At 47.0% G+C, this 24,297-nt stretch overlaps 1 protein-coding gene across 2 annotated transcripts; it reads left to right on the top strand.

The window, feature by feature from the left end:
* The first annotated feature begins 1,547 nt into the window (after positions 1-1,547).
* On the top strand, positions 1,548-15,082 carry LOC307092832 (Fc receptor-like protein 2). 2 transcript variants are annotated; one of them, XM_079760325.1, is made up of 7 exons: positions 1,552-1,754; positions 3,248-3,268; positions 6,661-6,927; positions 7,157-7,435; positions 9,752-10,039; positions 10,490-10,768; positions 14,020-15,082. In XM_079760325.1, exons 1-7 carry the CDS (start codon positions 1,724-1,726, stop codon positions 14,346-14,348), a joined length of 1,494 nt encoding a protein of 497 aa, XP_079616451.1. In that variant the 5' UTR covers positions 1,552-1,723; the 3' UTR covers positions 14,349-15,082. The 2 variants fall into 2 exon arrangements, with proteins under 2 accessions (XP_079616452.1, XP_079616451.1); XM_079760326.1 differs by lacking the exon at positions 3,248-3,268 and having other exon boundaries at positions 1,548-1,754.
* Positions 15,083-24,297: the final 9,215 nt, after the last annotated feature.

Here is a 24,297-nt window from a genome sequence, read left to right as displayed (position 1 = left end):
CCTGGTGGTTGTCTCTTCAGTTCTCTCCCCAGAGCCACAAACCCCGGGGGAGTGGCTGTGTATGAGATTTTGTCTGTTGGCCCTTTAAGAGGGCACCCGTGTGTCTAGTAGGGTCTGATCCCTCCCTGGCGGACAGAATCCCCACTGATTTTCACAGCCAGATGGTACGTGGGCGCCTCCTACGGGATGTAGTGCTCTGGGCTGGGAAGCCCAGTGTGGGGTGAGATCCCACCCTCCGCAGGTGGGACCTTTGCAGCAGAACTCTCCCTCCGGAACCTCAGCCACCGCCGTGGGAGTGGGTCCAGCCCTTTTCACGTCTCAGACCTTCCTATCAGCCCTGACGTGGCTTCTTCTCTAAATCCTTGGCTATCTGACTTCTGATCAGCTGGTCTTCAGTGGACTCTTTATGTTGCTTGTTCTATATTTTAGTTGTTCCTCCAGTTTGGTCCTGGGAGGAGGGAAGTGTAACTGCCACCTACTCTGCCATGATCTTGGCCCCCCTCCCCCACTGGGCTTTTTAATCCGTTCTCCCCTTGCTTCTCCAGTGCTGGGGTCTCTGACAGCTTCCCACTGTGGCTGGTGGGTGGTTCATCATCCCGGTTTACTTTAACCTTGTTCTCCTTTGTAAGGAATTCTTTTTATTAAAGTCCCTTATTTTAACCACTAGGAAGAATTCTATTTCCACCTGGTATAAGGGCTCTCTTCTTACTAGTAAATTTATTCTTAAACTTTGAAGTAGTATAAGACGTCTGTCATGTGTGTGTTCAGGCCCTCCAGACCACGGTACAGTAGTTTGGAGCTAATGTCCCAAAGTTAACACCAAAGATTATTTTTTTATTACTTCTTCCATTCTGCACGTATCTGTCTAGAACTGTGGTCGGCAAACTGCGGCTCTCGAGCCACATGCGGCTCTTAGGGCCCCTTGAGTGTGGCTCTTCCACAAAATACCATGGCCTGGGCGAGTCTATTTTGAAGAAGTGATGTTAGAAGAAGTTTACGTTTGAAAAATTTGGCTCTCAAAAGAAATTTCAGTCGTTGTACTGTTGATATTTGGCTCTGTTGACTAATGGGTTTGCCGACCACTGGGCTAGAACATCTCATGGGCAGGAATGACTTGGGTTGGGAAGAATTTTCATCCTCCTGAGTCCTTGGACCATAATGCCTTCTAATATTTTCCTACTCCCACCATCATGTCTAACCAGGTTGTTCGTCTCTTCCTATGGTCTGGGTGGATTTCCACAGAGCAGCATCCACGCGTGTTGCCATGGTGTCACAATAGCAGGAATTGCATAGCGCAGCATGCATCCCGCGTGGTGAAGGGGATTTCCCTGAGAAAGAGAACAGCAACTGATTTAAATTTATCCGTTCCAGAGCTCAATCAGCGTTTCCTACAAAGTCAAAGCAAGTAGGACAGTTTCTCCAAAGGGACCTCAGCTCCCGGAGGAAGACCCCTGACCTTTCCCGGAGCACTGCTGATCAACACACACATACCTGAGCAGCTCCGTAAAGAACAGTGACTTTCTCAGCGCCCAGGAGACTGTGAGCGGGGAGAATGCTGAGTGGCACACAGAGCTTTTCTACTTCCTGTTTTCTGTTTCTATAAAGTTGCTGAGGAGTCACAGTGACCAGACCCAGCTTCACATTCTGTGGGGACAGACTCTGCTCCGGGACCTGAGCTGCACCTGACCCTGACCCCCCGGGAGAACTGCTCACCTCCAACCTCATGCTGCTGTGGCTGCTGCTTCTGGCCCTCGGTGGGTAGAAAGCTAGAGCAGGACGTGGGTGGGACCGGAGCAGAACCACCTGTGTGTGGGCATCTCAGAACCTCTTTGACTTATTTATTTATTTACTTAATTTTTTTTTAAAATTGATTTTTTACAGAGAGGAAGGGAGAGGGATAAAGAGTTAGAAACATCCATCAGCTGCCTCCTGCACACCTCCTACTGGGGCTGTGCCCGCAACCAAGGTACATGCCCTTGACCGGAATCGAACCTGGGACCCTTCAGTCCGCAGGCCGACGCTCTATCCACTGAGCCAAACCGGATAGGGCTATTTATTTACTTTTTAAAGTTTACTTTTGTTTTATTTTTTTATCCTCACCCGAGGATATTTTTCCATTGGTTTTTAGAGAGAGTGGATGAGGGAGAGAAAGACAGACAGAAATATTGATGTGAGAGAAACACATCAATTGGTTGCCTCCTGATGCACCTTGTCCAGGGCCTGGGAGGAGCCTACAACTGAGGTATGTGCCCTTCACCAGAATCGAACCCAGGACCCTTTGATCCACAGGCCGACACTCTAGCCATTGAACCAACCCGGCCAGGGCTCAGAGCCTCTTTTAGGGGCACAGGTCTCTCTGCTGGGATGAGTACGAAGGGGCTTCAGCTTCTACTTCAGGACCAACAAGTATTGTGCAATGGCTACCGAGCACAGCAAGGTCCCCAGGCAAACCAGCAGACTAGGAACCTCTTTTCCAAATACCGATTCCTCCTTCCTTTGTTCCACATTCAGTAATGCTCTGATCTCTGGGAAATTTCTTTAAAGGATGGCAGAGAAATGTTCTGTTTGGGTAAACTCTATTTCCAGACCACTGAAATATACTCCACTTCCACTCCAAGACACCGCAGTTTTCTCCGAACTCTGACTTTCTTAGACTTACATTTTAGCGAGGCTTTCCAGTCCTGCTGACTGTGGCTTTTGCTGATAAAGATGAGTCTAGTATATGGATGCAACCATGACACCAGACCTAGAATAGGGAGCGGAGGCGGAGCGGGGTCCATGATGTATGAGGAGACACCTGCATTTCCTTCCTGGCCTTGCCTGGCTTCTGTGTTGCCACCAGGCAGGCAATGTGTCTCAAACAAAATAATCTGTCTTAAAACCTCTAGAAAGATAAGGTGGGAGAGGAATAAATACACAGGGAAACGTCTGAGAATTTGCCTGCAGAGCAGCCAACATCTGGTAAGGGGGATGAAGGATGTTTATAAACTGTTAGAGCCTGCGCACTGGGTTCTGTGGGAGTGTTGTTTGTGAGAGGGGAAGGAAAAGGGGATAAATGAAGGGGGAAAGCAATAAAGGGAACGAGGGAGGAAGGGTAGAAGGGAATAAAAAGTGGGGACGGGGGAAGAAGATATAGAGGAAAAGCAGGTCGTAGAGAATTGTTGGGAAAGCAGTTAGAGAGTTACAATTTTTCTAAGAGTATACCTATCCTGGTGCCGCGCTAACCTCCCTGACTCTTCCCGCACAGGCCCTGCCGGCGTCCGGCCAGGTGAGTTGTTCTTTTCTTTGCTCTTTGAGATCTCTGGGAACCATGCGCGCCCTTCCAGGCAACGGAGGTACTGCCTGTTCCAGCCTCTGATCTCGGGGCTGCAGGGATCAGGCCCAGAACTGGGGTGAAAAGAGTGGGGGCCAGGGCCTCACCCCAGTCCTCGCCGTGGTACAAATGCTCCAACGTCACCTTCTTCTCGGCGTGGCTACCTGCCTGCTTGAAAGGAAGGAAGTTATTTTCTGTTTGGGCGAAAGCCCCCGGACAGGAAACACGTCCACGGTGAAGGGAAAGCAAACCATAGGACATGCTGTTGAGCAGGCACTCTCCTGGTTATGGCCACAGACACTCACAAGCCCCGCCAGAAGCAATGGAGGCGGGGAGGGAGACATACTCCCTGTGATGGGAGGGAGCCAGAGGACCAGGAGATGCTCTGCCTTACACATTCTGCTCAGATTGCAAACTACCCAGGCACAACTCGTTTTCCATGATTATTATTATTATTATTATTATTATTATTATTTATTAAAATATATATTTATTGATTTCAGAGAGGAAGGGAGAGGGAGAGAGAGATTGAAACATCAATGATGAGAGAGAATCATGGATTGGCTGCCTCCTGCATGCCCCCTACTGGGGATCGAGCCTGCAACCTGGGCATGTGCCCTTGACCTGAATCAAACCCTGGACCCTTCAGTCCGCAGGCCGACACTCTATCCCCTGAGCCAAACCGGCTAGGGCTCATTATTATTAAAGTTATAATGTAATAAAATAAAGAGGAAAACTTGGTTTTACTGTATATTTGACTGGAAAGTGACATTTTCTTCTTTAATTATTTATTTGAGAAAGTATTCTATTACAGGGAGGAGATGTAATATTTATATATCTGATACATTTTTATGTCTATATAAATTGCACTATATCTGAGGTAATTTTAAGCAAGAATGTTATTAATACATTATAGGGTCTCAGGGTCAGCCTCATACACGCCAGTAAACTTCCTGAAATTACGGTAAAATGTGTATGAATGTACATTTGCCCCTTCTTCTAAGGAACAGGCAAAATGTCCGCATTAAAGGCCATTTACCTAGATGTCTTACAGTCAAATTCTTGTTCCAGGCTCAGGATAATCAGGAGTCATCATTTGTCATCTCTCTCTAGCCCTGTCATTATTACCAAATTGGTCACATACATCTTAAATATTCTCAAATATTTGTTTAATCAAGTTGGTTTTATCTCTATCCTCTTCACAGAAAACCTCGCCCAGTATCAACCTAGAGAAAGGAAATGTTGGGCCTTCATGAGGGCTTAAGATTTCTCTCTCTTTAATCAGAATGAGTGCCCCCGCCAGTCACTGGAACAGCCCCATCTAAAAGTGTGACTTTCAAAGTGGCTAAAAGGCACAGAGCTGTTGTCTCTGAACTTGTTTGACCACTTTGCTCTGTCAGGAACAAAATTTTAGTCTGTGCCTCCAACTTATTGTGCTGATTCCTATATTGAACTATATTTTTAAAAATATGTTAAAATACACACACAAAAATGGAAAGATGAGAAATGTTTGCTAGAATATGGAAGTTCTAAATGTTTTCTCCCCACCTCCTTACGGATTCCACTTTGGAGACTGGATCTGAACTCCATGAGGAGATGGTGTCTGTTCTGAGACAAGCCCCCGAGAGTGGGTTTTTCTTTCCTCTGCATTCAGTCGCGGCTGGAGGAACACACGGGGCAGGCGGCCTGAGCCAATATTCTCCCACCCTGGTGCTCTCTTCCTCCATGTGTTCCTCCAGGCCCGACACTTCCTTCCTTCTTTTCTTTTTTTAAATCTCCACCCGAGGGTATTTTCCGTTGATTCAGAGAGAGAGGAACAGAGAGGGAAAGGCAGAGAGAAACATCAATGTGAGAGAAACACATTGATTATTTGCCTTCTGTCTGAGCCCTGACTAGGGCCCGGGCCGGGGAGGAGCCCTTGACCAGAATCGAACCCGGGACCCTTCGGTCCGCAGGCCGACGCTCTATCCACCAAGCCAGACTGGCTATGACACTTCCTCTCTTTATGCTAAAGGGGCATGGTCTATGGTTCAGGCCTGGGGTTAGGCATTTTATTACAGCACACACTTTCCCTGAAATTTAGCCCAGTGTATTACAATTCCAAATTGATACTGGAACCTGAATTTCTAGCTCAGTTACCATCTAAAAAATTTCCCCCAACTGCCCGAGGGTTCAGGGAGGGGTCAGCAAGCACTGTGACGGCTGGCTCTTCCTCCCTCTGCACAAGCTTTTTTTAAAAAAATACATTTTAGATTTTTTACAGAGAGGAAGGGAGAGGGATAGAGAGCTAGAAACATCAATGAGAGAGAAACACCGATCAGCTGCCTCCTGCACACTCCCTACTGGGGATGTACCCGCAACCAAGGTACATGCCCTTGACCGGAATCGAACCTGGGACCCTTCAGTACGCAGGCCGACGCTCTATCCACTGAGCCAAACCAGCTGGGCTGCACAAGCTTGTAAAGAACAGTCCACCAGCCCCTCTCCCAGCGTCTAAAGCTGCTGCTTTTTCCTGCGAGGGCACATCCACTACCACGTGCTGCTCCTTAGCTCTCTGCTGACCACGCTCTCCCAAGGGGAGGCAATGACTCAACAAGCAGATTCCCAGAAGCCTCTGCCAAACGCATTCCCGTAGAAAATTCTAAATAATTGTCATTGTAGAACCCTGGGCTGAGGTCTCAGTGGCCCCGATGGTGTCATCTAGGGAGAGTGACAAAGGGAAGGTCTTTGAATTGTACTGCTGGGCTGAGTCTCTCTGAGATGAGAGATGCAGAGAAAGTTAATTGCGACTGTCCCGGGGACAGGAGGTCATCTGGAAAGGGTATAAGGAGATGTAAGTGGAATTGGTTTACATGCATATTTAGTCCAGGATATTGTTGGCACTTGAATAAATCAAAAACAGACATAAAGCCAGCAGGATGTGTAGAAGACAAAAGATGTCTGTGAAATAGAGCTCACCTTAGCCAGATTGGCTCAGTGGATAGAGCGTCAGCCCTGTGGACTGAAGGGTCCCGCGTTCGATGCCAGTCAAGGACACATGCCTGGGTTACAGGTTAGATCTCCAGTAAGCCGGGGGTGGGGGGGGGGGGGGTGCAGGAGGCAGTCAATCAATGATTCTCTCTTATCATTGAGGTTTCTATCTCTCTCTCCCTCTCCCTTCCTCCCTGAAATCAATACAAATATATATTTTTAAAAAAAGGAGAAAGAAATAGCGCTCACCTTTGCTGAGCAGGGAAGCCAGAAAGGCCAGGAGATTCCAAGGAGCCTGTGGCCGCTGTAGGAACAGATGTTAGAGTGCCGGCGCAGGGCGTGCCGCGTGGCTACAAGCAGTTTTGCGTCTTTTGCAGACTGGCTCAGCATTGATCTGCAACGCTATGCCTACGAAGGAGACAGCGTGGTTGTGAGGTGCTCTGGAGAAGACAATGATAAAATACGGAGACTGATGTACTACAAGGATGGATCTCGGATAGCCACCTACTCTAGCGCCTCGAGCTACACCATTTCCAATGCAAGACCCAGTGACAGCGGCTCCTATTACTGTAAGACAGATAGGCAAAAGTTCCTCTTCATAGACGTGACGGAAGAATCAAGCTCTCGACAGCTCACTGTCCAAGGTGAGGGTCTCACTATTCAAGTGGAAAAGTCTGGGGAAAAGTAGGGCCTGTGTGGGAGGCCCAGGCTGCAGGGCAGAGGAGAGACCGCCCAGAGAGGCAGAAATTGGGGTGTCTGTGTGTGTGGGAGTCTGGGGCTGTGTCCTGCTCACTGGGGCTGAGAAGGCAAGGGACTTCTCACCAGGAGCTCCACAGCTCCCTGACGGGGTCTCTGTTTAATTCTTCCCTGCAGAGCTGTTTCCAGCACCTTCCCTGACAGTCAGCTCCTTGCACCCCATTGAGGAGAACTCGGTGAGCCTGTCGTGTGATACCCGACTCCCCTCAGATAGGTCATGGACCCAGCTTCAGTACTCCCTCTTCAGGGATGGCCACACCATAAAATCCCAGAGCTCATCCGAGTTTTGGACCTTAGCATTACGGAAAGAAGACTCCGGAAATTACTGGTGCGAGGCAATGACGGCATCTCGCAGTGTCTCCAAGCGGAGTCGTCAGTCCAACATCCAGGTGCACAGTGAGTGTCAGGGGCTGCGCTGGAGGGGGAGCTGCTGTCCTCAGTGCTGGAGGGACCCTCTGAGACTCAGAAGTCTCTGGAGAGGAGAAGACTAATAGAAATGCATCGAGTACAAAGAACTGCTCAGAGCAGTTTTATATTTAGTGCTCCCAGAACCCTGTGAAATACTGGTGTGAATAGTATCTATAAAGTAGGTACCATTATCATTCCCATTTTACACACGAGGAAACAAAGCACAGAGCTGTTGAGTGACCTGCCCCCAACTGCCCTCCACAGCATGTAAGTAGCACAGTTGGAACTGAACCTGAGCACTCTGGTGGCAGCATATATCCTTTAAAAAAAAAAAAAAATTAAAAAAAAAAAAAAATATATATATATATATATATATATATATATATATATATATATATATCCTATCTAATAAAGAGGGAATATGCTAATTAACCCTCACACCGTTGCAAAGATGGCGGTGCCCACAGCCAATAAGGAGGGAATATGCTAATTGATTGCCCTACCCTCAAAGATAGTGGCACCCACAGCCAATAAGGAGGGAATATGCTAATTGACTGCCATGCCCTCAAAGATGGCAGCACCCACAGCCACAAGAAGGCAGTGCCCAGTCCCCTCAGGCCCCCAGCCACACAGGGCCAGCCTGAGGCACAGGCAAGCCTTATGGTGGCTGCCCAGTCTCCCAGGGCTGCCCGAGGCTCAGGTAACCAGGACCGGCCGAAGCTTGTGCTGCTGGCAGTGGCAGCAGCAGAGGTGTGATGGGGCATCGCTTCCCCCCCTCCAGTGCATGAATTTTCATGCACCGGGCCTCTAGTATGTATGTATGTGTATATATAAATTTGATTTCAGAGAGGGAGAAGGAGAGAGATAGGAATATCAATGACGAGAGAGAATCATTGATTGGCTGTCTCCTGCAGGCCCCCTACTGGGGATCAAGTCAGCAACCCAGGCATGTGCCCTTGACCAGAATCAAACCCAGGACCCTTTGGTCCACAGGCCAATGCTCTATCCACTGAGCAAAACCAGCTAGGGCAGTATATACCCTTTTATCCACCTTGCTACACTTCCTACCTCAACTATTCCAGTGGAGAGTGGTATCATAATAGTGACCAATTGTAGAATATCTGCAGTGTAGTAGTTGCTTTATACAGGTACTAGAGGCCCGGTGCATGAAATTTGTGCATGGGGGTGTGTCCCTCAACCCAGCCTGCACCCTCTCCAATCTGGGACCCCTTGAGGGATGTCTGACTGCCCGTTTAGGCCCATGGGATCAGGCCTAAACAAGCAGTTGGACATCACTCTCACAATCCAGGACTGTTGGCTCCCAACCGCTCCCCTGCCTGCCTGCCTGATTGCCCCTAACCGCTTCTGCCTGCCAGCCTGATCACCCCCTAACCACTCCCCTGACAGCCTGATCGACGCCTAACTGTTCCCCTGCTGGCCCGATTGCCCCTAACTGCCCCCCGCCCCCTGCTGACCTGGTTGCTCCTAACTGTCCTCCCCTGCTGGCCTGGTCACCCCTAACTGCCCTCCCTTGCCAGCCTGGTCGTCCCTAACTGCCCTCCCCTGCCGACCTGATCGCTCCCAACTGCCCTCCCCTGCAGGCCTGATCGCCCCCAATTGCCCTCCCCTGCAGGCCTGGTCCCCCTCCAACTGCCCTCCCTGCAGGCCTGGTCCCCTCCAACTGCCCTCCCCTGCAGGCCTGGTCTTCTCCAACTGCCCTCCCCTGCAGGCCTGGTCACCCCTAACTGCCCTCCCCTGCCGGCCGTCTTGTAGGGGCCATCTTGTGTCCACATGGGGGTGGCCATCTTTGACCACATGGGGGCAGCCATCTTGTGAGTTGGAGTGACGGTCAATTTGCATATTACTCTTTTATTAGATAGGATACCTGTTGTTATGAAAAGTCTATGAAGTTGGTATGATTATCCACACTTCATCGTTAAGAAAACTGCGGCTCAGAGAGGTGAACTGACCTACCAAGATGACGTGGCAGAGCTGGGTGAGGACTGCACAGCCGTGCTTTCCCACCGTCCTTCTGTCCCAAGTGCATCAGGAGAGCAGAGGGAAAGAGCACTTTGGGCGGTAGTCATGAGAGAGGGCCAATAAGTGTGCAGGAAGTGAGAGGCCAGATTTTTAGAAGTTTGAGTTGCAGGGTGCTCTTGCCTGATCGCCCTCAGCATGCTCCCTCCACACTGAAAGCCCTCCTCTGCATAAAGATTGTCTCCAACAATTCCACCTGCCATAAAGCTCAGCTGCTGGTCCTGGCCGCCGCTCCAGGTCCTCATCTGTCATCTTGTGTTCACACAGGGATCCCCGTGTCTGGCGCGCTCCTGGAGACCCAGCCCCAGGGCGGGCAGGCCGTTGAAGGAAAGATGCTGGTCTTTGTCTGCTCTGTGGCCGAAGGCACAGGGGAAACCATGTTCTCCTGGCACAGAGCGGACACAGGGGAGAGTCTGGGGAGTAAGAGTCAGCGTTCCCGGAGATCAGAGCTGGAGATCCCCGACGTCAGGGAGAGCCATGCGGGGGGATACTACTGTACAGCTGAAAACACCCACAGCCCTATCCGGAGTGAGGTGCTGAACGTCACCGTGAAAAGTAAGTACCACTCTCATCATTAGCCAGCAGCTTCCAGCGGGAGCCAGTCTCCTTGTGTTGCAGTAAGGATGTCCCTAGGATGACCAGGAACAGGGCCAGGAAGAGGCTGAGAGCATGGGAGGATTGTCGTGGCGATGATGGTGGTGGCGGCGGCGGTGGGAGCAGCAACATTAGCAGAGGAGCTGAAGAAGGGTGACAGTGGGAGAGACCAGGCAGGTAGTGCGGCATGGCCAGAGGCATAGTTTTCAGAATTGCTCACCAGAAGTTGTCAAAGCTCTTCGGAAACAGTCTCTGCAGCACTCAGTTGGGCGGTATGACGGTGGGAAAGCATCCACGGGGCTGGCAGATACTGTGAGAACACTCGGGGGAGGGAGGGGGGGTTGATTGGGTTCTAAGTTGGTACTAGCAGGAGAGACCCTCTTTGATGCATCCTTCTTCACCTTCTCTCAGTTCCAGCGTCGCACCCTGTCCTCACCATCAGTGCTCCTGAGGCCCACGCCTTCATTGGGGACACGGTGGAGCTTCATTGTGAAGACAAGAGAGCACACCCCCCTGTTCTGTACTCATTTTATCATAATAATGTCTCCCTGGGGACCATCTCAGTGCCTTCCGGAGGCAGAGCATCCTTCAGCCTCTCTTTGACCAGAGAACATTTTGGGAACTATTCCTGTGAGGCCAACAATGGCCTGGGGGCCCAGCGCAGTGAGGAGGTGGCACTCAACGTCACAGGTAGGACATGTCCAATGTCTCTTCCAGGGGACCATTTGCAATTAGGTCAAGCAATGGCTTATGTGTCCTTGAATTTCCCTGTCCCTCAGGAAATCAGAGTTCAACTAGAGCAAGCATGTCAAACTCAAAGGCTAACACAGGCCAAATACACAAGGTTTGAGTTTATATGGGCCGCAAAAAAACCCCAGAAACTTCAATTTTCATAGAAACGTAAGTTTATTTCGATAGAGACATGCTGAATACAAAGGGCTGAAATAAATGAGTCATCGTTAACATAAAATAATAAAACATTTTAGTAAAATTAATATTATTTCTTGAACATTAACTTACCAGTCACTGAATAACTGCACAAATTAATAAGCGTCATGCAAATAAACCTATTTTTCTTGTTCTCCGAAAGCGAAATATTTCCCGTTGCGCACACCAAACAAGTCAGTCCAAGACTAGTGACGTGGCCATCAGCTGCTAAAATATTCGCTGCCAGTATTAGTGGAGAGAAATGGTGTACCTGCGCGTAAGGCGCGTAAGGGAAATGAATGAGACACGATTATAGTAATCAGTCATTAGCGAATGTTGTAGTTCGTTATTAATAATTATGTATAACAGGATATTGTAAAAATTAAGTTATGAAATTTTTATTAAAACGCTTCTTACATACCGTTATGTTGGCTGGGCTGCAAAAATATTCATTGTGGTCCACATGTGGCCCGCGGGCCAGGAGTTTGACATGCTTGAACTAGAGCGCCCATTTGTTCTCTTAGGCTTTCTTTTCCAACAGTATCACTGGCCTGCTCCTTCCCCTCCCGGTTTCCCTTTTACTTTACATCATCAGATGTGTGTGAAATAGATACTATTTGTAGGGCACTTTGCTGGGATAAATTAGCATTGAAAGTGAGGCATGGCCCTGACCGGTTTGGCTCAGTGGATAGAGCGTCAGCCTGTGGACTGAAAGGTCCCAGGTTCGATTCTGGTCAAGGGCATGTACCTTGATTGCAGGCACATCCCCAGTAGGTGTTGTGCAGGAGGCAGCTGATCGATGTTTCTCTCTCATCGATGTTTCTAACTCTCTATCCCTCTCCCTTCCTCTCGGTAAAAAATTAATACAATATATTAAATTAAAAAAAAAAAAAAGTAAGTGAGGCATGGCTACATTCCTGAGGTAGGAGGGAGGTCCCACTCAGCTCACAGTGGGTAAGGAGATACAACTAAGCTTTATACATACGTAGGAAAAGGTAGAAAAACCATGAACAAACCAGATTCTGGAATTCAAAACGTTACTAGGATTATCTCATTTAATCTCCATAACAACACTCATTTTACTAATAAATAAGATTTAGACTAAGTGACTTGTCTGAGGTCGCACAGCTAATAGGTCACACACAAAAATGAAACTTTAGGCAGGGGCTACAGGAATCAAGAAACTTTGCTCTTTGCTACTCTTTTTAATACATCATAAAGGTCATAAGATTTTTCTTAAATTTATTATTGCAAAGTACATTTAATAGGTTTACCAGTGGGGAATAATGATTGAATTCCTGATGTAAACCCTCCTTAGCATCATGTCATCATAGGTAGTAGGACATGCAATTTGCTCATACTTTATTTCAAAATTTTGTATTCTCATGTATGTGTTTCCTTTCTTGCGCTATACTCATCTAGTTTGGTTTCAAGGATAGGTTAGCCTCATAGGGATTATTTCGGAAGCTTTCCATGTTTTCTGTACTTTGCAGCAGTTAAAACATTATTTGAATTATCTACTACTTAAAAGTATTTGGAACTAGGCCTAACAAATTTCTGAGCCTGGTAGATTTTTACCTCCATTATCAAATCTTTTTTCCTTTTTCTTTTCAAATTTCCTACCCTTTAAAAAAATAATTTGGATACTTTTGCTCGAAACTTGGGGCAATTCAGCTTGGTGTGGCTCAGTGGATGAGTGTCGACCTATGAACCAGGAGGTCAGGGCACATGCCCAGGTTTCCAGCTCATTCCCCGGGGGGCGTGGGGGGGGGAGGTATGCAGGAAGTGGCTGATCAATGATTCTCTCTCATCATTGATGCCTCTCTCTCTCTCTCCTTTCCTCCCTGAAATCAATAAAAATATATATATTTAAAAACTTGGGGCATTTTATCTAGATTTTCAAATTTATCACATGTTGACCATCATACTATCTAATTTTTAAGTAGCTTTCATATTTTGATTATGCTCTCTTCACATTTATAGTTTGTTTGTGTGATCTCTTAGAATTTATTAATAAGATTTGCCAGAGATTTGTCTATTACATTGCACTTTTTAAACAGCCAGAGTTAGTATTAGTATTAAAATCTATTTGGCTTTTGGTTTTCTGATTCATTTATTTCTCTTTGATCTTCACTAAAACTTTCCTCCTTTTGTTTTAAGTTTATTTTATGTTGCTCTCTCTTTAATTTCTTAAGCACATATAAAGTTTCCATCTTTATTTGTCTTCTCGGAAATGCATTTGTAATTTTATTTTGACCACAGAACACTTGGGAAGCTATTCCTGTGAGGCCAGCTAGGATCAGAAATGGGCGCGGCTTAATGTGCAACTGGATGCAAGCGTGCCGTCTTTGCTGCCCTCCTCCCCCTGAATTTCTCCACTCGCTTAATTCTCAGACAGACAGGGCTCACCACTGACCACAGCGCTAGGCTTGCCTCCCTCCGTTCTGCTAGAGGTCCTAGAGAAGAGTTTTTTAAAAAATGATTCCAACGTAAAACCAACCAACCAACCAACAGTAAACAAACAGGTGGAGATCAGAGATGAACAAGTCTGAGTCATGTGTTCACCCCCCTCCCTCTGCAATGAAACTGGACCTGTGATTGATGGAGTGATCCACAGGGTGTGGTGCAGTTTTCAAAAGGAAAACGAGTAACTCAATTGACCGAAAGGCTTCCCCTGTTCTCCATTTCTTGGAAAGATCTAGCTCTATCCTTTTCTTTTCCCAAGATCTTTTCGAGCCCATGAGAATCAAACCATAAATCTGTGTGTCCCCACATTCCTTTATTATCAGAGAGCAAAGGCTCTTCCCCGGTGCTCTTGAGTGGGGGCCTTTGGTGGGGTTGGATGTTGCTACGAGATGATCATGCAGTGGGATAGAGCCCAAACTCGATGACTCCCTCCTTCACAAGCCCCTTAGCCCATACCACACACATAACCACCTGCAAACCCTCTCTCCTAACCCTGGGAACTACCACAAACACATTTCTGAATGCTCTCTGATCCCTTCTGTTTTCAGAGCCCCCACCCAAAACCCGCTTGGTGAATGGTGCTCACCGCTGTGAAGGGCGAGTGGAGGTGGAGCAGGCCGGTCGCTGGGGCACTGTATGTGATGACGGCTGGGACATGAAGGATGTGGCCGTGGTGTGCCGGGAGCTGGGCTGTGGAGCAGCCAAGCACACCCCTGCGGGCATGTTATACCCCCCGCTGGCAGAGGAAACCCAACCTGTGTTTATTCAGGTAGCCCTGTGCAATGGGACGGAGGAGGCACTGGCTGAATGTGAGCAGGTTGAAACCTTCGACTGTGGACATGACGAGGATGCAGGTGCAGTGTGTGAAGATGTGTGATGGCAGGGCCTGGGGAATGGAAACGGGCTAACCCAGCCCTGAGGCCCTTCTCTATGCTGCCACCTCTAATTCACCGTACCACTCATCATTGCCCCTTCTTCCACCAGAAACACTTACCATTCTACATTGGCATGTGGTCAGGATAACACCATCCTATCTAATAAAAGAGTAATATGCAAATTGACCACACCTCCACCACACCCACAAGCCACGTCCACCAGCCAATCAGGAGTGAGTATGCAAACTAACCCAACCAAGATGGCTACAGCCACAGAGAGCAGAAGGCTTGGGTTTCCCCGGCAATGGAGGAAGCCAAGCTTTCTGCCTGCCCTGGCTGGCCCAGGCCTCCACTCAAGGCTACAAAGTTTCAATTATAGAAGATAAATAAATCCCAACAAAATGGCATCAGCCATGGAGCTGGAGAGAGCAGGAGGCTTGAGTTGCCCCCGGCGATGGAGGAAGCCAAGTTTCCGCAGCCCTGGCCTGCCTTGGCCTCTGCTTAAGGCTACAAAGTTTCAATTGTAGAAGATAAATAAATCCCAGATACCAGGGCCTCCGCTTGGGTTGTTGGGGGGGCGTGGCCAGCCTGCAAACCACCACAGGCCCCTCACCCAGGCCACCCCATGCCCCAAGGGAACCCCCACCCCAATCCAGGACACCCTTCAGGGCAAACCAGCCAGCCCCTACCCATGCACCAGGCCTCTATCCTATCTAATAAAAGAGTAATATGCAAATTGATGGTCACTCCAACACACAAGATGGCTGCCCCCATGTGGTCAAAGATGACTGCCCCCACGTGGACACAAGATGGCTGCCACAAGATGGCCAGCAGGGGAGGGCAGTTGGGAGGGACCAGGTCTGCAAGGGAGGCAGTTGGGGGCGATCAAGCCTGCAGGGAAGGGCAGTTAGGGGTGACCAGGCCTGCAGGGGAGAGCAGTTGGGGGGGACCAGGCCTTCGGGGGGGCAGTTAGGGGCAAACAGGCTGGCAGGGGAGCAGTTAGGCATCAATCAGGCTGGCAGGAGAGTGGTTAGGTGATTATCAGGCTGGCAGGCAAAAGCGGTTAGGGGCAATCAAGAAGGCAGGCAAGCAAGCAGTTGGGAGCCAGCAGTCCTGGGTTGTGAGAGGGATGTCCGACTGCCCGTTTAGGCCCGATCCGATCGGGCCTAAACAGGCAGTCGGACATCCCTCAAGGGGTCCCAGATTGGAGAGGGTGCAAGCTGGGCTGAGGAACACCCCCCCCTTGCATGAATTTCATGCACCGGGCCTCTAGTTAGTTCATATTAGGTTAAGTCCATGGCCATAAAGAACTCTACTATACATTCTATTATTAGCCATACCTGCCATCTCAAAAGACAAAGCATTGATATATTAATGGCCATGAGTTGGAGCATAATGCCAGGAAAATAAGTAAGAAACTGTAGAATGACACAATTTTAGTTATTTTAATCAAGGTCATACTGCATACCAACCTTGAGGGAAAAAAAACAAAGTTGAAGGTATCATGTTACCTGATATCAAACAATGCTGCAAGAATATAGTAATCAAAACAGCATGCTACTGGCATGAACATAGAAACATAGATCAATGAAAAAGAATAGAGAGCCCAGAAATAAACCCATGCCTGTATAGTCAATTAATCTATAACAAATGAGGCAAGAATATACAATGGGGTAAAGATAGTCTCTTCAATAAATAATTTTGGAAAAACTGGACAGATGCATGCAAAAAAATAAAACCAGACCACCTTCTTACACCATATACAAGAATGAACTCAAAATAGATTAAAGATATAAATGTAATACTCAAAACTACAAAACTCCTAAAAGAAACTATAAGCTGTATACTCTCTGACATCGCTCTTTGTAGTTTTTTTTTTTTACATTAAACAATGTAAAACAAAGGGCCTCAGGGCTGGGTTAACCCCTTTCTATTCCACAGGCCCTCCCATACAAGGTAAACAAAAAATTTTAAACAAACGAGATTACATCAAACTAAAGACTTTTTCACAGCAAATAAACCATCAACAAAATGAAAAGACAATCTACTGAATAGGAGAAAATACTCACCAATGATACATCCAATAAGGGGTTAATATTCAAAATATATAAAGAACTCACAATTTAACACACAAACATAAAAAATACAATTTAAAAATTGACAGAAGATCTGAATATACATTTCTACAAGCAGGGCATAGACAGATGGCCAGTAGACATATAAAGATGCTCAACATCACTAAACACTAGAGAAATGCAAGTTAAAACCACAGTAAGATATCACCACACACCTGTTAGAATGGCTATCATCAATAAATGAACAAACAAGAAATGCTGGCAAAAATGTGGACAAAGGGGCACCCGCAGGCACTGTTGGTGGAATTGCACATTTGTGCAGCCACTGTGGAAAACAGTATGGAGATTCCTCAAGAAATTTAAAAAATAAAACTACCTTATAAGCCATCAATTCCACTTCTGGGTATTTACCCAAAGAAATCCATAACATTAATTTGAAAAGATATATGCATCCTTATGTTTACTGCAGTATTATTTAAAATAGCCAAGATATGGAAGCAGCCTGTGTCCATCAATAGTCAGCTAGATATGGCAAGAAATATTCAAAGTGATGAATAGCAAGGACCTACAACCAGTATTACTCTAGCCAGCAAAGCTATTACTTAGATTTGAAGGTCAGATAAAGAGCTTCACAGACGGGGGCGGGAAGCTAAAGGAGTTCATCACACCAAAGCAGTATTACATGAAATGTTGAAGGGTATTCTTGAAGAAGAAGAAGAAGAAGAAGAAGGAGGAGGAGGAGGAGGAGGAGGAGGAGGAGGAGGAGGAGGAGGAGGAGGAGAGATAGAGAAAAATATGAACAATAAAATGGCAATAATACATAGCTACCAACAATTGAATCTAAAAATCAAATTAAACGAACAAGGAATCTAATGAACAAAATAAACTGATGAATAAAATAGAACCGGAGGCATGGAAACATGGAACAGACTGACGAACCTCAGAGGGAAGGTGGGGTTGGAGGGGCGGGAAGAGATTAACTGAAGATCTTATATGCATATATGCAGAACCTATGGACACAGACAATAGGGTGGTGAGGACCTGAGGTGGGTGGGGACCAGGGGGGAGGGGGCAATGGTGGGAAAAGGGAAACATTTGTAATACGTTCAACAATAAAAATTTAAAAATAGTCAACTAGATAAAGAATATGTAAAACATATGTATGTAATAACTAATATAATATCAAATATTACATTATATGTAATGGATTATTACCCAGCCATATACCATATAATTTCACTTATATGTGGAATCTAAAACACAATAAGCAAAACAAATAAACTCATAGATACAAAGAACAAACCGATGGTTGCCAAATTGGAGGGGGTGGGTCACTGAGAGAAAAAGGTGAATAAATTAAAAAGTACAAACTGGCAGTTGCAAAATAATCATGGAGGTGTAAAGTACAACATAGAAAATATAGTCAATACGCAGGGGTCCTCAAACTTTTAAAACAGGGGGCCAGTTCACTGTCCCTCAGACCGTGGGAGGGGAGTCGGAGAGCGAGGCGCACATTCCACACATGCGCACTGCGGGCCCGGGACGAGCCGGCTGCTAAGCAGGACAGGCAGCGGCGGCAAAAACACCGGGCGGGCCGGATAAGTGTCGTCGGCGGGCCGCATGTGGCCCGCGGGCCGCAGTTTGTTTGGACAGTCCTGGGCTGTCCCCTCCTGAGCACCTTCCCCTTTTCCCTACAGCACTGTCGCCTGCCCCTTTCTGAAGATTTGGAAACGGGGAGCCAGCAGACCTCAGATGTTCTCCTTTTGGCCTCACCGGCCTGGTTGGCCCGACCGCACCCGATGGGCGTTGGTGTTTCTCATCTGCAGTGTGAGGACCCCTGGTCAATAGTATTGCAATAACGCTGTATGGTGCCGGCTGGGTACCAGACTTATTGGGGGGATCGCTTCATACGTTTTATAAATGTCTAAGCACTATGCTGTATACTTGAAACTAATATAATATCCAATATCCACTATAATCTATAAGTAACCGAACAACAGAATGACTGAATGACCGCTCACTATGACCACCCTGTGGCCGAAGCTGCGATGTGTTCAACAGCCCAGCCCCGCAGTGGCCCTGACTGCTGAGGAGGCAGCACCCTCTCCTCTCCGACCCCTGAGGGTGGCATCCGGCAGAGGCCGCGGGGAAGCCTCGAGTCGCTCATGGGGCCAAACCCCGGCGACCTGACCGCCACCGGCAGGCAAAGGCTGCAGTGGCCCTGCCGCCTGAAGACCGCGGCTGCGCTGGTAGTGTGGGAAGGAGAACAGAAAACTTTGTGCTATAGCACCACCTACTGGAAAAGTGAAAAACAAAGCAAAACACATCTATCCATCTGCTCAATTGCCACAAACCGTTCTAGAATGTGTAATAAGTGAATGATTTACCAATGGTCCTGGCTAACTATTGGGAGGGATAAATGATTAAGCTCCAGATCTTTAAAAAAATTTTTTCCGTAAATAAATAAGTCTGAACTATCATAATGGGCTTTGTAAATCACTCATTCATGCCATTGCAGAACCACAGTCTGGGGTAAATCCCTCACACCGCCTGGCTGACTGCTGAGGTCTGGAGGGGGTGGCATGAATCCTGCCAGCCAGCTGCGTAGACTCCCCAATTGTCAGGCCACCTGCCACGGTCCCCAGGGACGAGTTTGCTGGAAACAGCTCACCCTCCTTTGTCACCTGACCGGAGTGTGGTCAGAGGTGGACTGGCCTTCTCGGCCACCTGGAGGTTTGTCCTCAGGGAAGCTGTGGTTCCCAGAGTCCTTTGCCTACATTCCCTCACTGAGCAGCCTCTAGCACCTCCTGCATCCCAGGCTCAGTGCTAAATGCTGGGAAGCCCAGAATGGATCTATGCCCCTGTGAGCCCAGTCTAATAATGGAGGGAAAAATGGACATACAATGTGACCAATGCCACCTCAGAGCGCTGGCTGAGCCCCTCGGGGAAATGGCTAACTCAGCTGGAGAAACGGAGGAAGACAGCAAAGTGTGAAGTTTAAGAGTCTTCACTCTGTCAGAGAGGCCTGCATCCAACGCAGTCAAAATGGGCTCGGCCGTGTGCTGTGACAATGAGCATGAGAATCTCCATGGCTTACAACCTCAGAGACTCGCTGAATTCCAGTTGAGGACTCTGCTCCACGTCACCATCGTCCTTTCCCCAGGATCTGGCTCCCGGAGCTGCTGGTCCAAAGTGACCCTTCCACCGGCCGGTGTGGCTCAGTGGTTGAGTGCTGACCTATGAACCAGGAGTTCATGGTTCAATTCCTGGTCAGGGCACAGGCTCAGGTTTCAAGCTTGATCCCCAGTAGGGGGCGTGCGGAAGGCAGCCGATCAATGATTCTCTCTCATCAGAGAGATGTTTCTATCTCTTTCTCTCTCTCTGAAATCAATAAAAATATTTAAAAAATTAAAAAAGGTGACACTTCCATTGCTATTACATTGGCTAGAAAAAGTTATATAGCTGTGCTTGAGTTCCACTGAGACAACTTAGAGAGAGAGAGAGATTTTTGAACAGCCCTAATGCTTTCCCCAAGTGTAAACTTTGACCCTTACTTATTAACCATGCAGCCATGGAAGATCACTAAAATCTTTATCTTTTAATTACTTCAGCTATGAAATGGGGGTAATAATAAAACTATTATTTTTTTGAGGATTAAAAGAGACCACCTGTGCCATATACTTAGTACTGTGCCTGGCACATGCTAAGTGCTCTGAGGTTTGGTTAGCTGCCGTTATTAGTTTTTACTATCAGCAGTAGCACTACCAGGAGTCACACGAGCAGCAGTATCATAGCAGAAGTGGACAGAAGAAGCTGAATATTGAAGAGTGGGTCACACCCACAAGCACACACACACAACATAGATATCCACACTGACCTTCGCAGGTGACCTTGTCCTGGGATGACATCATTCTCCCAATGTCCTCTCGTCATCACCACCGGCACCTTCAGCTGGAAGCAGATGGCGGCGACAGCAGTGCAGCAGGCCTGAGCAGCTCTGCCTCCGTCCCCTCCGCACATGCGCTCAGCGTTCGCCCTGCACACTCACCCCCTCCGGGCCTCAGGCGCCTATATCAACGCATAGCCAGAGCGCCAATAGCACCTGAAACCTGAGAGCTGAGCAGGATCACCTCTTGACTTCCCCTTCCAAGCCTGGCCTTTGACTTTCTTCGCCAGCTGCCGTCACCCTCCAGCATCGAAGCTCTTGGGCTTCCCTCCAGAGGCCAGAGACACCTCTGCTCCTGTGGTTCTCACATCAGCACAGTGTGCCGAGGGAGCAGAGGAGGAAGAGCGTGCCAACTGGCTTGTTCTCTGTGAGTGTCTCACGCTGATGTGTAGAGGCACGAACCCATTGTTAGGAGGAGAGGCCTGAACTGTTGTTGATCACTGAGGCTCCTCTTTCACCTTCCACGGGAACCATGAGGCTGCATGAGCGGATTGTTGTTCAGATTATCAAGCGCACCGTTCTAGGCCCACAGGTCAGGGCCCTGCCTGCTCGGCCTGAGCAAGCCTGGGAAGCGGCTGGGAAGCTTTGTGTCCCACCCTGAAAAAGAAGAAATGATCTCCCACCTTTCGTTGGTGAACTAACTCACACTTGTTCACAGCACCGCATGAGCACGAGTAAACTTCATTCAGTTCATTCCACAGCCAGGGACTGAGCCAGAAGCTCTGCAGGGAGAGGCGGGTACTCCGAGATTTCCACCGTGCAGTTCGTGCCTTCTGGAAATGTGTTAACTATTAGGGGAGATAAGACATAGATGTCGTGAAATTATAATGTAAAGCGAAAGGTGTTATATATGTCAACGGTTGATAGTAGAACAACAGTTCTCCGATGATACATATAGCAGATCAAGGAAAGGCAGGACACCAGAAGTTTCCTTACCCACATTCCAGCCTTGTAGACATGGTTCTAGCCTTGGACATGCCAGGCACTTGGGGTGGGGGCGGCGATCAGGGTCTGAATACTAGGCAGAGGAGAACAGACAGATACACAGGTGAGGAGAGTGGGACAGGAGAGAAAATGAGAACAAGATTATGAGGGTCAGAGGTCAGTCTATGTGCCTCTCTCTTGTTTCCAGAAGCTATGGAGATCTAGGCCGGGTGACTCAGAGCACAAAGATGGGAAACTGACAAGCTTTTTGCTCCTCCATGTAATAAGTCTCTTATTAAAATCAAACCAAATATTTGTTGCATATCTACTATGTGTCATGCACAGGATTTGACACTTTCATTCTATTATTTAATTTATTTCTCACAGCAACCCTTTGGATGTGCTTTTTAAACCCTACTTCCAAGATGAACAAAATGAGGATCAAGGGAGAAATTGACACACACTGATGAGTGTCGAGTGAGAACATACAACCAGGCCTTCACTCTTTTCCCCTTTCAATCAACCGTGCTCCATAGGTGGCCATAATAAACCTTATTTTTAAATTTTATTTATTTTCCTATTACAGTTGACATGCACTATTATATTAGTTCCAGATGTACAATGTAGCGATTAGACATTTATATACCTTATGAAGTTCTCACCACAGTAAGTCTAGTGCCCACCTGATACCATGCATAGTTGTTAGAATATTAATAACTATAATCCCTGTGCTGTGCGTTAAATCCCTGTGACCATTTTGTAACTGCCAATTTGTGCTTCTGAATCCCTTCACTTTTCCCACCCCCTCCTTCAACCCCCCTCCCATTTGACAACCCTCAGTTTGTTCTCTGTATCTATGAATTTGTTTCTGTCTTGTTTGTTCATTTATTTTGTTTTTTAGATTCCACATATAACTGAAATCATATGGTATTTGTCTTTCTCTGTCTGACTTATTTACTCAGCATAGTACCCTCTAGATCCATCCATGTTGTTGCAAATGGCAAATTTTATTTCTTATAGCAGAGTAATACTCCATTGTATCAATGTACCACACCTTCTTTAACCATTCATCATCTAGCGATAGAAACGTGGGTTGCTTCTATTTTAATGTTTGTATTGATTTTTAGAGAGAGAGGAAAGGAGAGAGATAGAAACATCGATGAGAGAGAAACAGCATCAATCAGCTGCATCCTGCACGCCTCCTTTGGGGATAGAGCCCGCAACCCAGGCATGTGCCCTGGCCTGGAATCGAACCAGAGACCTCTTGGTTCATGGGTTGATGCTCAACCACTGAGCCATACCAGCCGGGCCAGGTTGCTTCTATATCTTAGCTATTGTAAATAATCCTGCAATGAACATAGGAGTGCATAATATTTTCAAATTAGTGTTTTGGATTTCTTTGTATATATACCCAGAAGTGAAATTGCTGGATCATGGTGAAACTCTTTTTTTAAAAAAAGGTATATTTTTATTGATTTCAGAGAGGAAGGGAGAGAGAAACATCAATGATGAGAAAGAGTCATTGATCAGCTGCCTCCTGTATGTCCCCCAATGGGGATGGAGCCTGCAACCTGGGTATGTGCCCTGACCGGGAATCAAACCATGACCTCCTGGTTCATAGGTAGATGCTCAACCACTGAGCCACACCAGCCAGGCTCATAGTGAAACTCTTAAAACACATCAGATCATGTTGTTCCTTGGCTTAAAACCCTTCAATGGCTCCCAGTCCCCAAAATGAAGTCAAATCCTTAGTAGGACATACAAGTCCCTCTATATCTGGCGGTCTTCAACCTTATATCCCATCAATCTCTGCCTCATTGTCTGCACCCAGTAATTAGAAGGACTAGCATTTATTGGGCATCTACTTACAAGCACTTCACAGACATTAATATGTTCACCTCATGATGACCTTAAAAGACAGATTCTATTATATCCCCAAATTATGGTTAAGAAAAATAATTCACAGTGGTTGCATAATTTGCCCAAGGTCACAAATCTTGCAAAGCTTGGAGCCATGCCCAGGCAGTCCAGTTCTAGAGCAGAAATGCTGAGCTTTTTGTGATTCCTACACACAAAAAAGCTGTTTCAGGCTTCCGTGACTTGACTTATATTCTTCTTTCTATCTGAAACGCCATTCTCTTCTTTCTTCCCCTGAATAGAAATCAAGATGTAATTTAGTGCTTATATTTTCAAAGTACTTTTCCCCCCCCATAAATTAAGTTAGAGTTTTTACATTTTTCTAGAGTGTATTGCTATAGAACCCGGTGAACGTCTTTATGTGAACATCTTTATGACCTCTGCTTATGTGTCTGTCCCATTTCATAGGTTTAAAGCAACTTGAGGACAGACCAGACCATATTTACCAAGAAAAAAGCTTGACCCCCTTCCCCCTCCAGCTGCCACTCATTTCTTTCCTCCGTTTTACAGCATAACTTCTCTAACCATTGTCTATAGTCACTGATCAAGAGAAGCACCCAACTGAGCCCGGCACGAATAGCCTACAGATCCATGGGCTAAATAAATGTTTGATTTTTAAAAACTGTCTTGCCTTATATTCTTTCTTGAGCGCACTTTAGCCAGGCCTCAACCCCCATCACACTACCATGAAGGTTTATGTCAAGGTCACTCAGGATTGCTTCATGTCAGTTCTCATGTTGACCTACTGTCTCATCTCGGCCTTTGACACAGTTGACCACTCATTCCTCCTAAAAATTGCCCCTTCCTTTGGCTTCCAGGACACCACACCCACTGTGTTTCTCTTGACTCTCCTCCAAAGTCTCCTTTGCTGGTACCCTCTCAGCGCCCTGACCTCTAAACCTTGAAGTGTCCCCAACTTCACTCTTTGGATCTTATCTGTACTCATGTGTTAGGTGATTCCATCCGGTCTCGTAGCTTTAAGTACCATCCAAATGCTAATGACTCACAGATTTATATCATCTGCTCACATTCTATACTGAATTCTAGATTCCATTATCCAACTATTTACCAGCTATCTCCACTTGGACG

Source organism: Cnephaeus nilssonii (genome assembly GCF_951640355.1).
Source record: "Cnephaeus nilssonii genome assembly, chromosome: 21".
NCBI classification, from domain to species: domain Eukaryota; kingdom Metazoa; phylum Chordata; class Mammalia; order Chiroptera; family Vespertilionidae; genus Cnephaeus; species Cnephaeus nilssonii.
This window is presented reverse-complemented; position numbering and strand designations above follow the sequence as displayed.

What these genes read in the sequence shown, in the direction of transcription:
- LOC307092832 (XM_079760325.1), top strand. Translation starts at nt 1,724, where the DNA reads ATGCTGCTGTGGCTGCTGCTTCTGGCCCTCG. An exon ending in GCTGCTGCTTCTGGCCCTCG is followed by an intron (nt 1,755 to 3,247) that starts GTGGGTAGAAAG and finishes CTTCCCGCACAG; the next exon opens with GCCCTGCCGGCGTCCGGCCA. An exon ending in CCCTGCCGGCGTCCGGCCAG is followed by an intron (nt 3,269 to 6,660) that starts GTGAGTTGTTCT and finishes CGTCTTTTGCAG; the next exon opens with ACTGGCTCAGCATTGATCTG.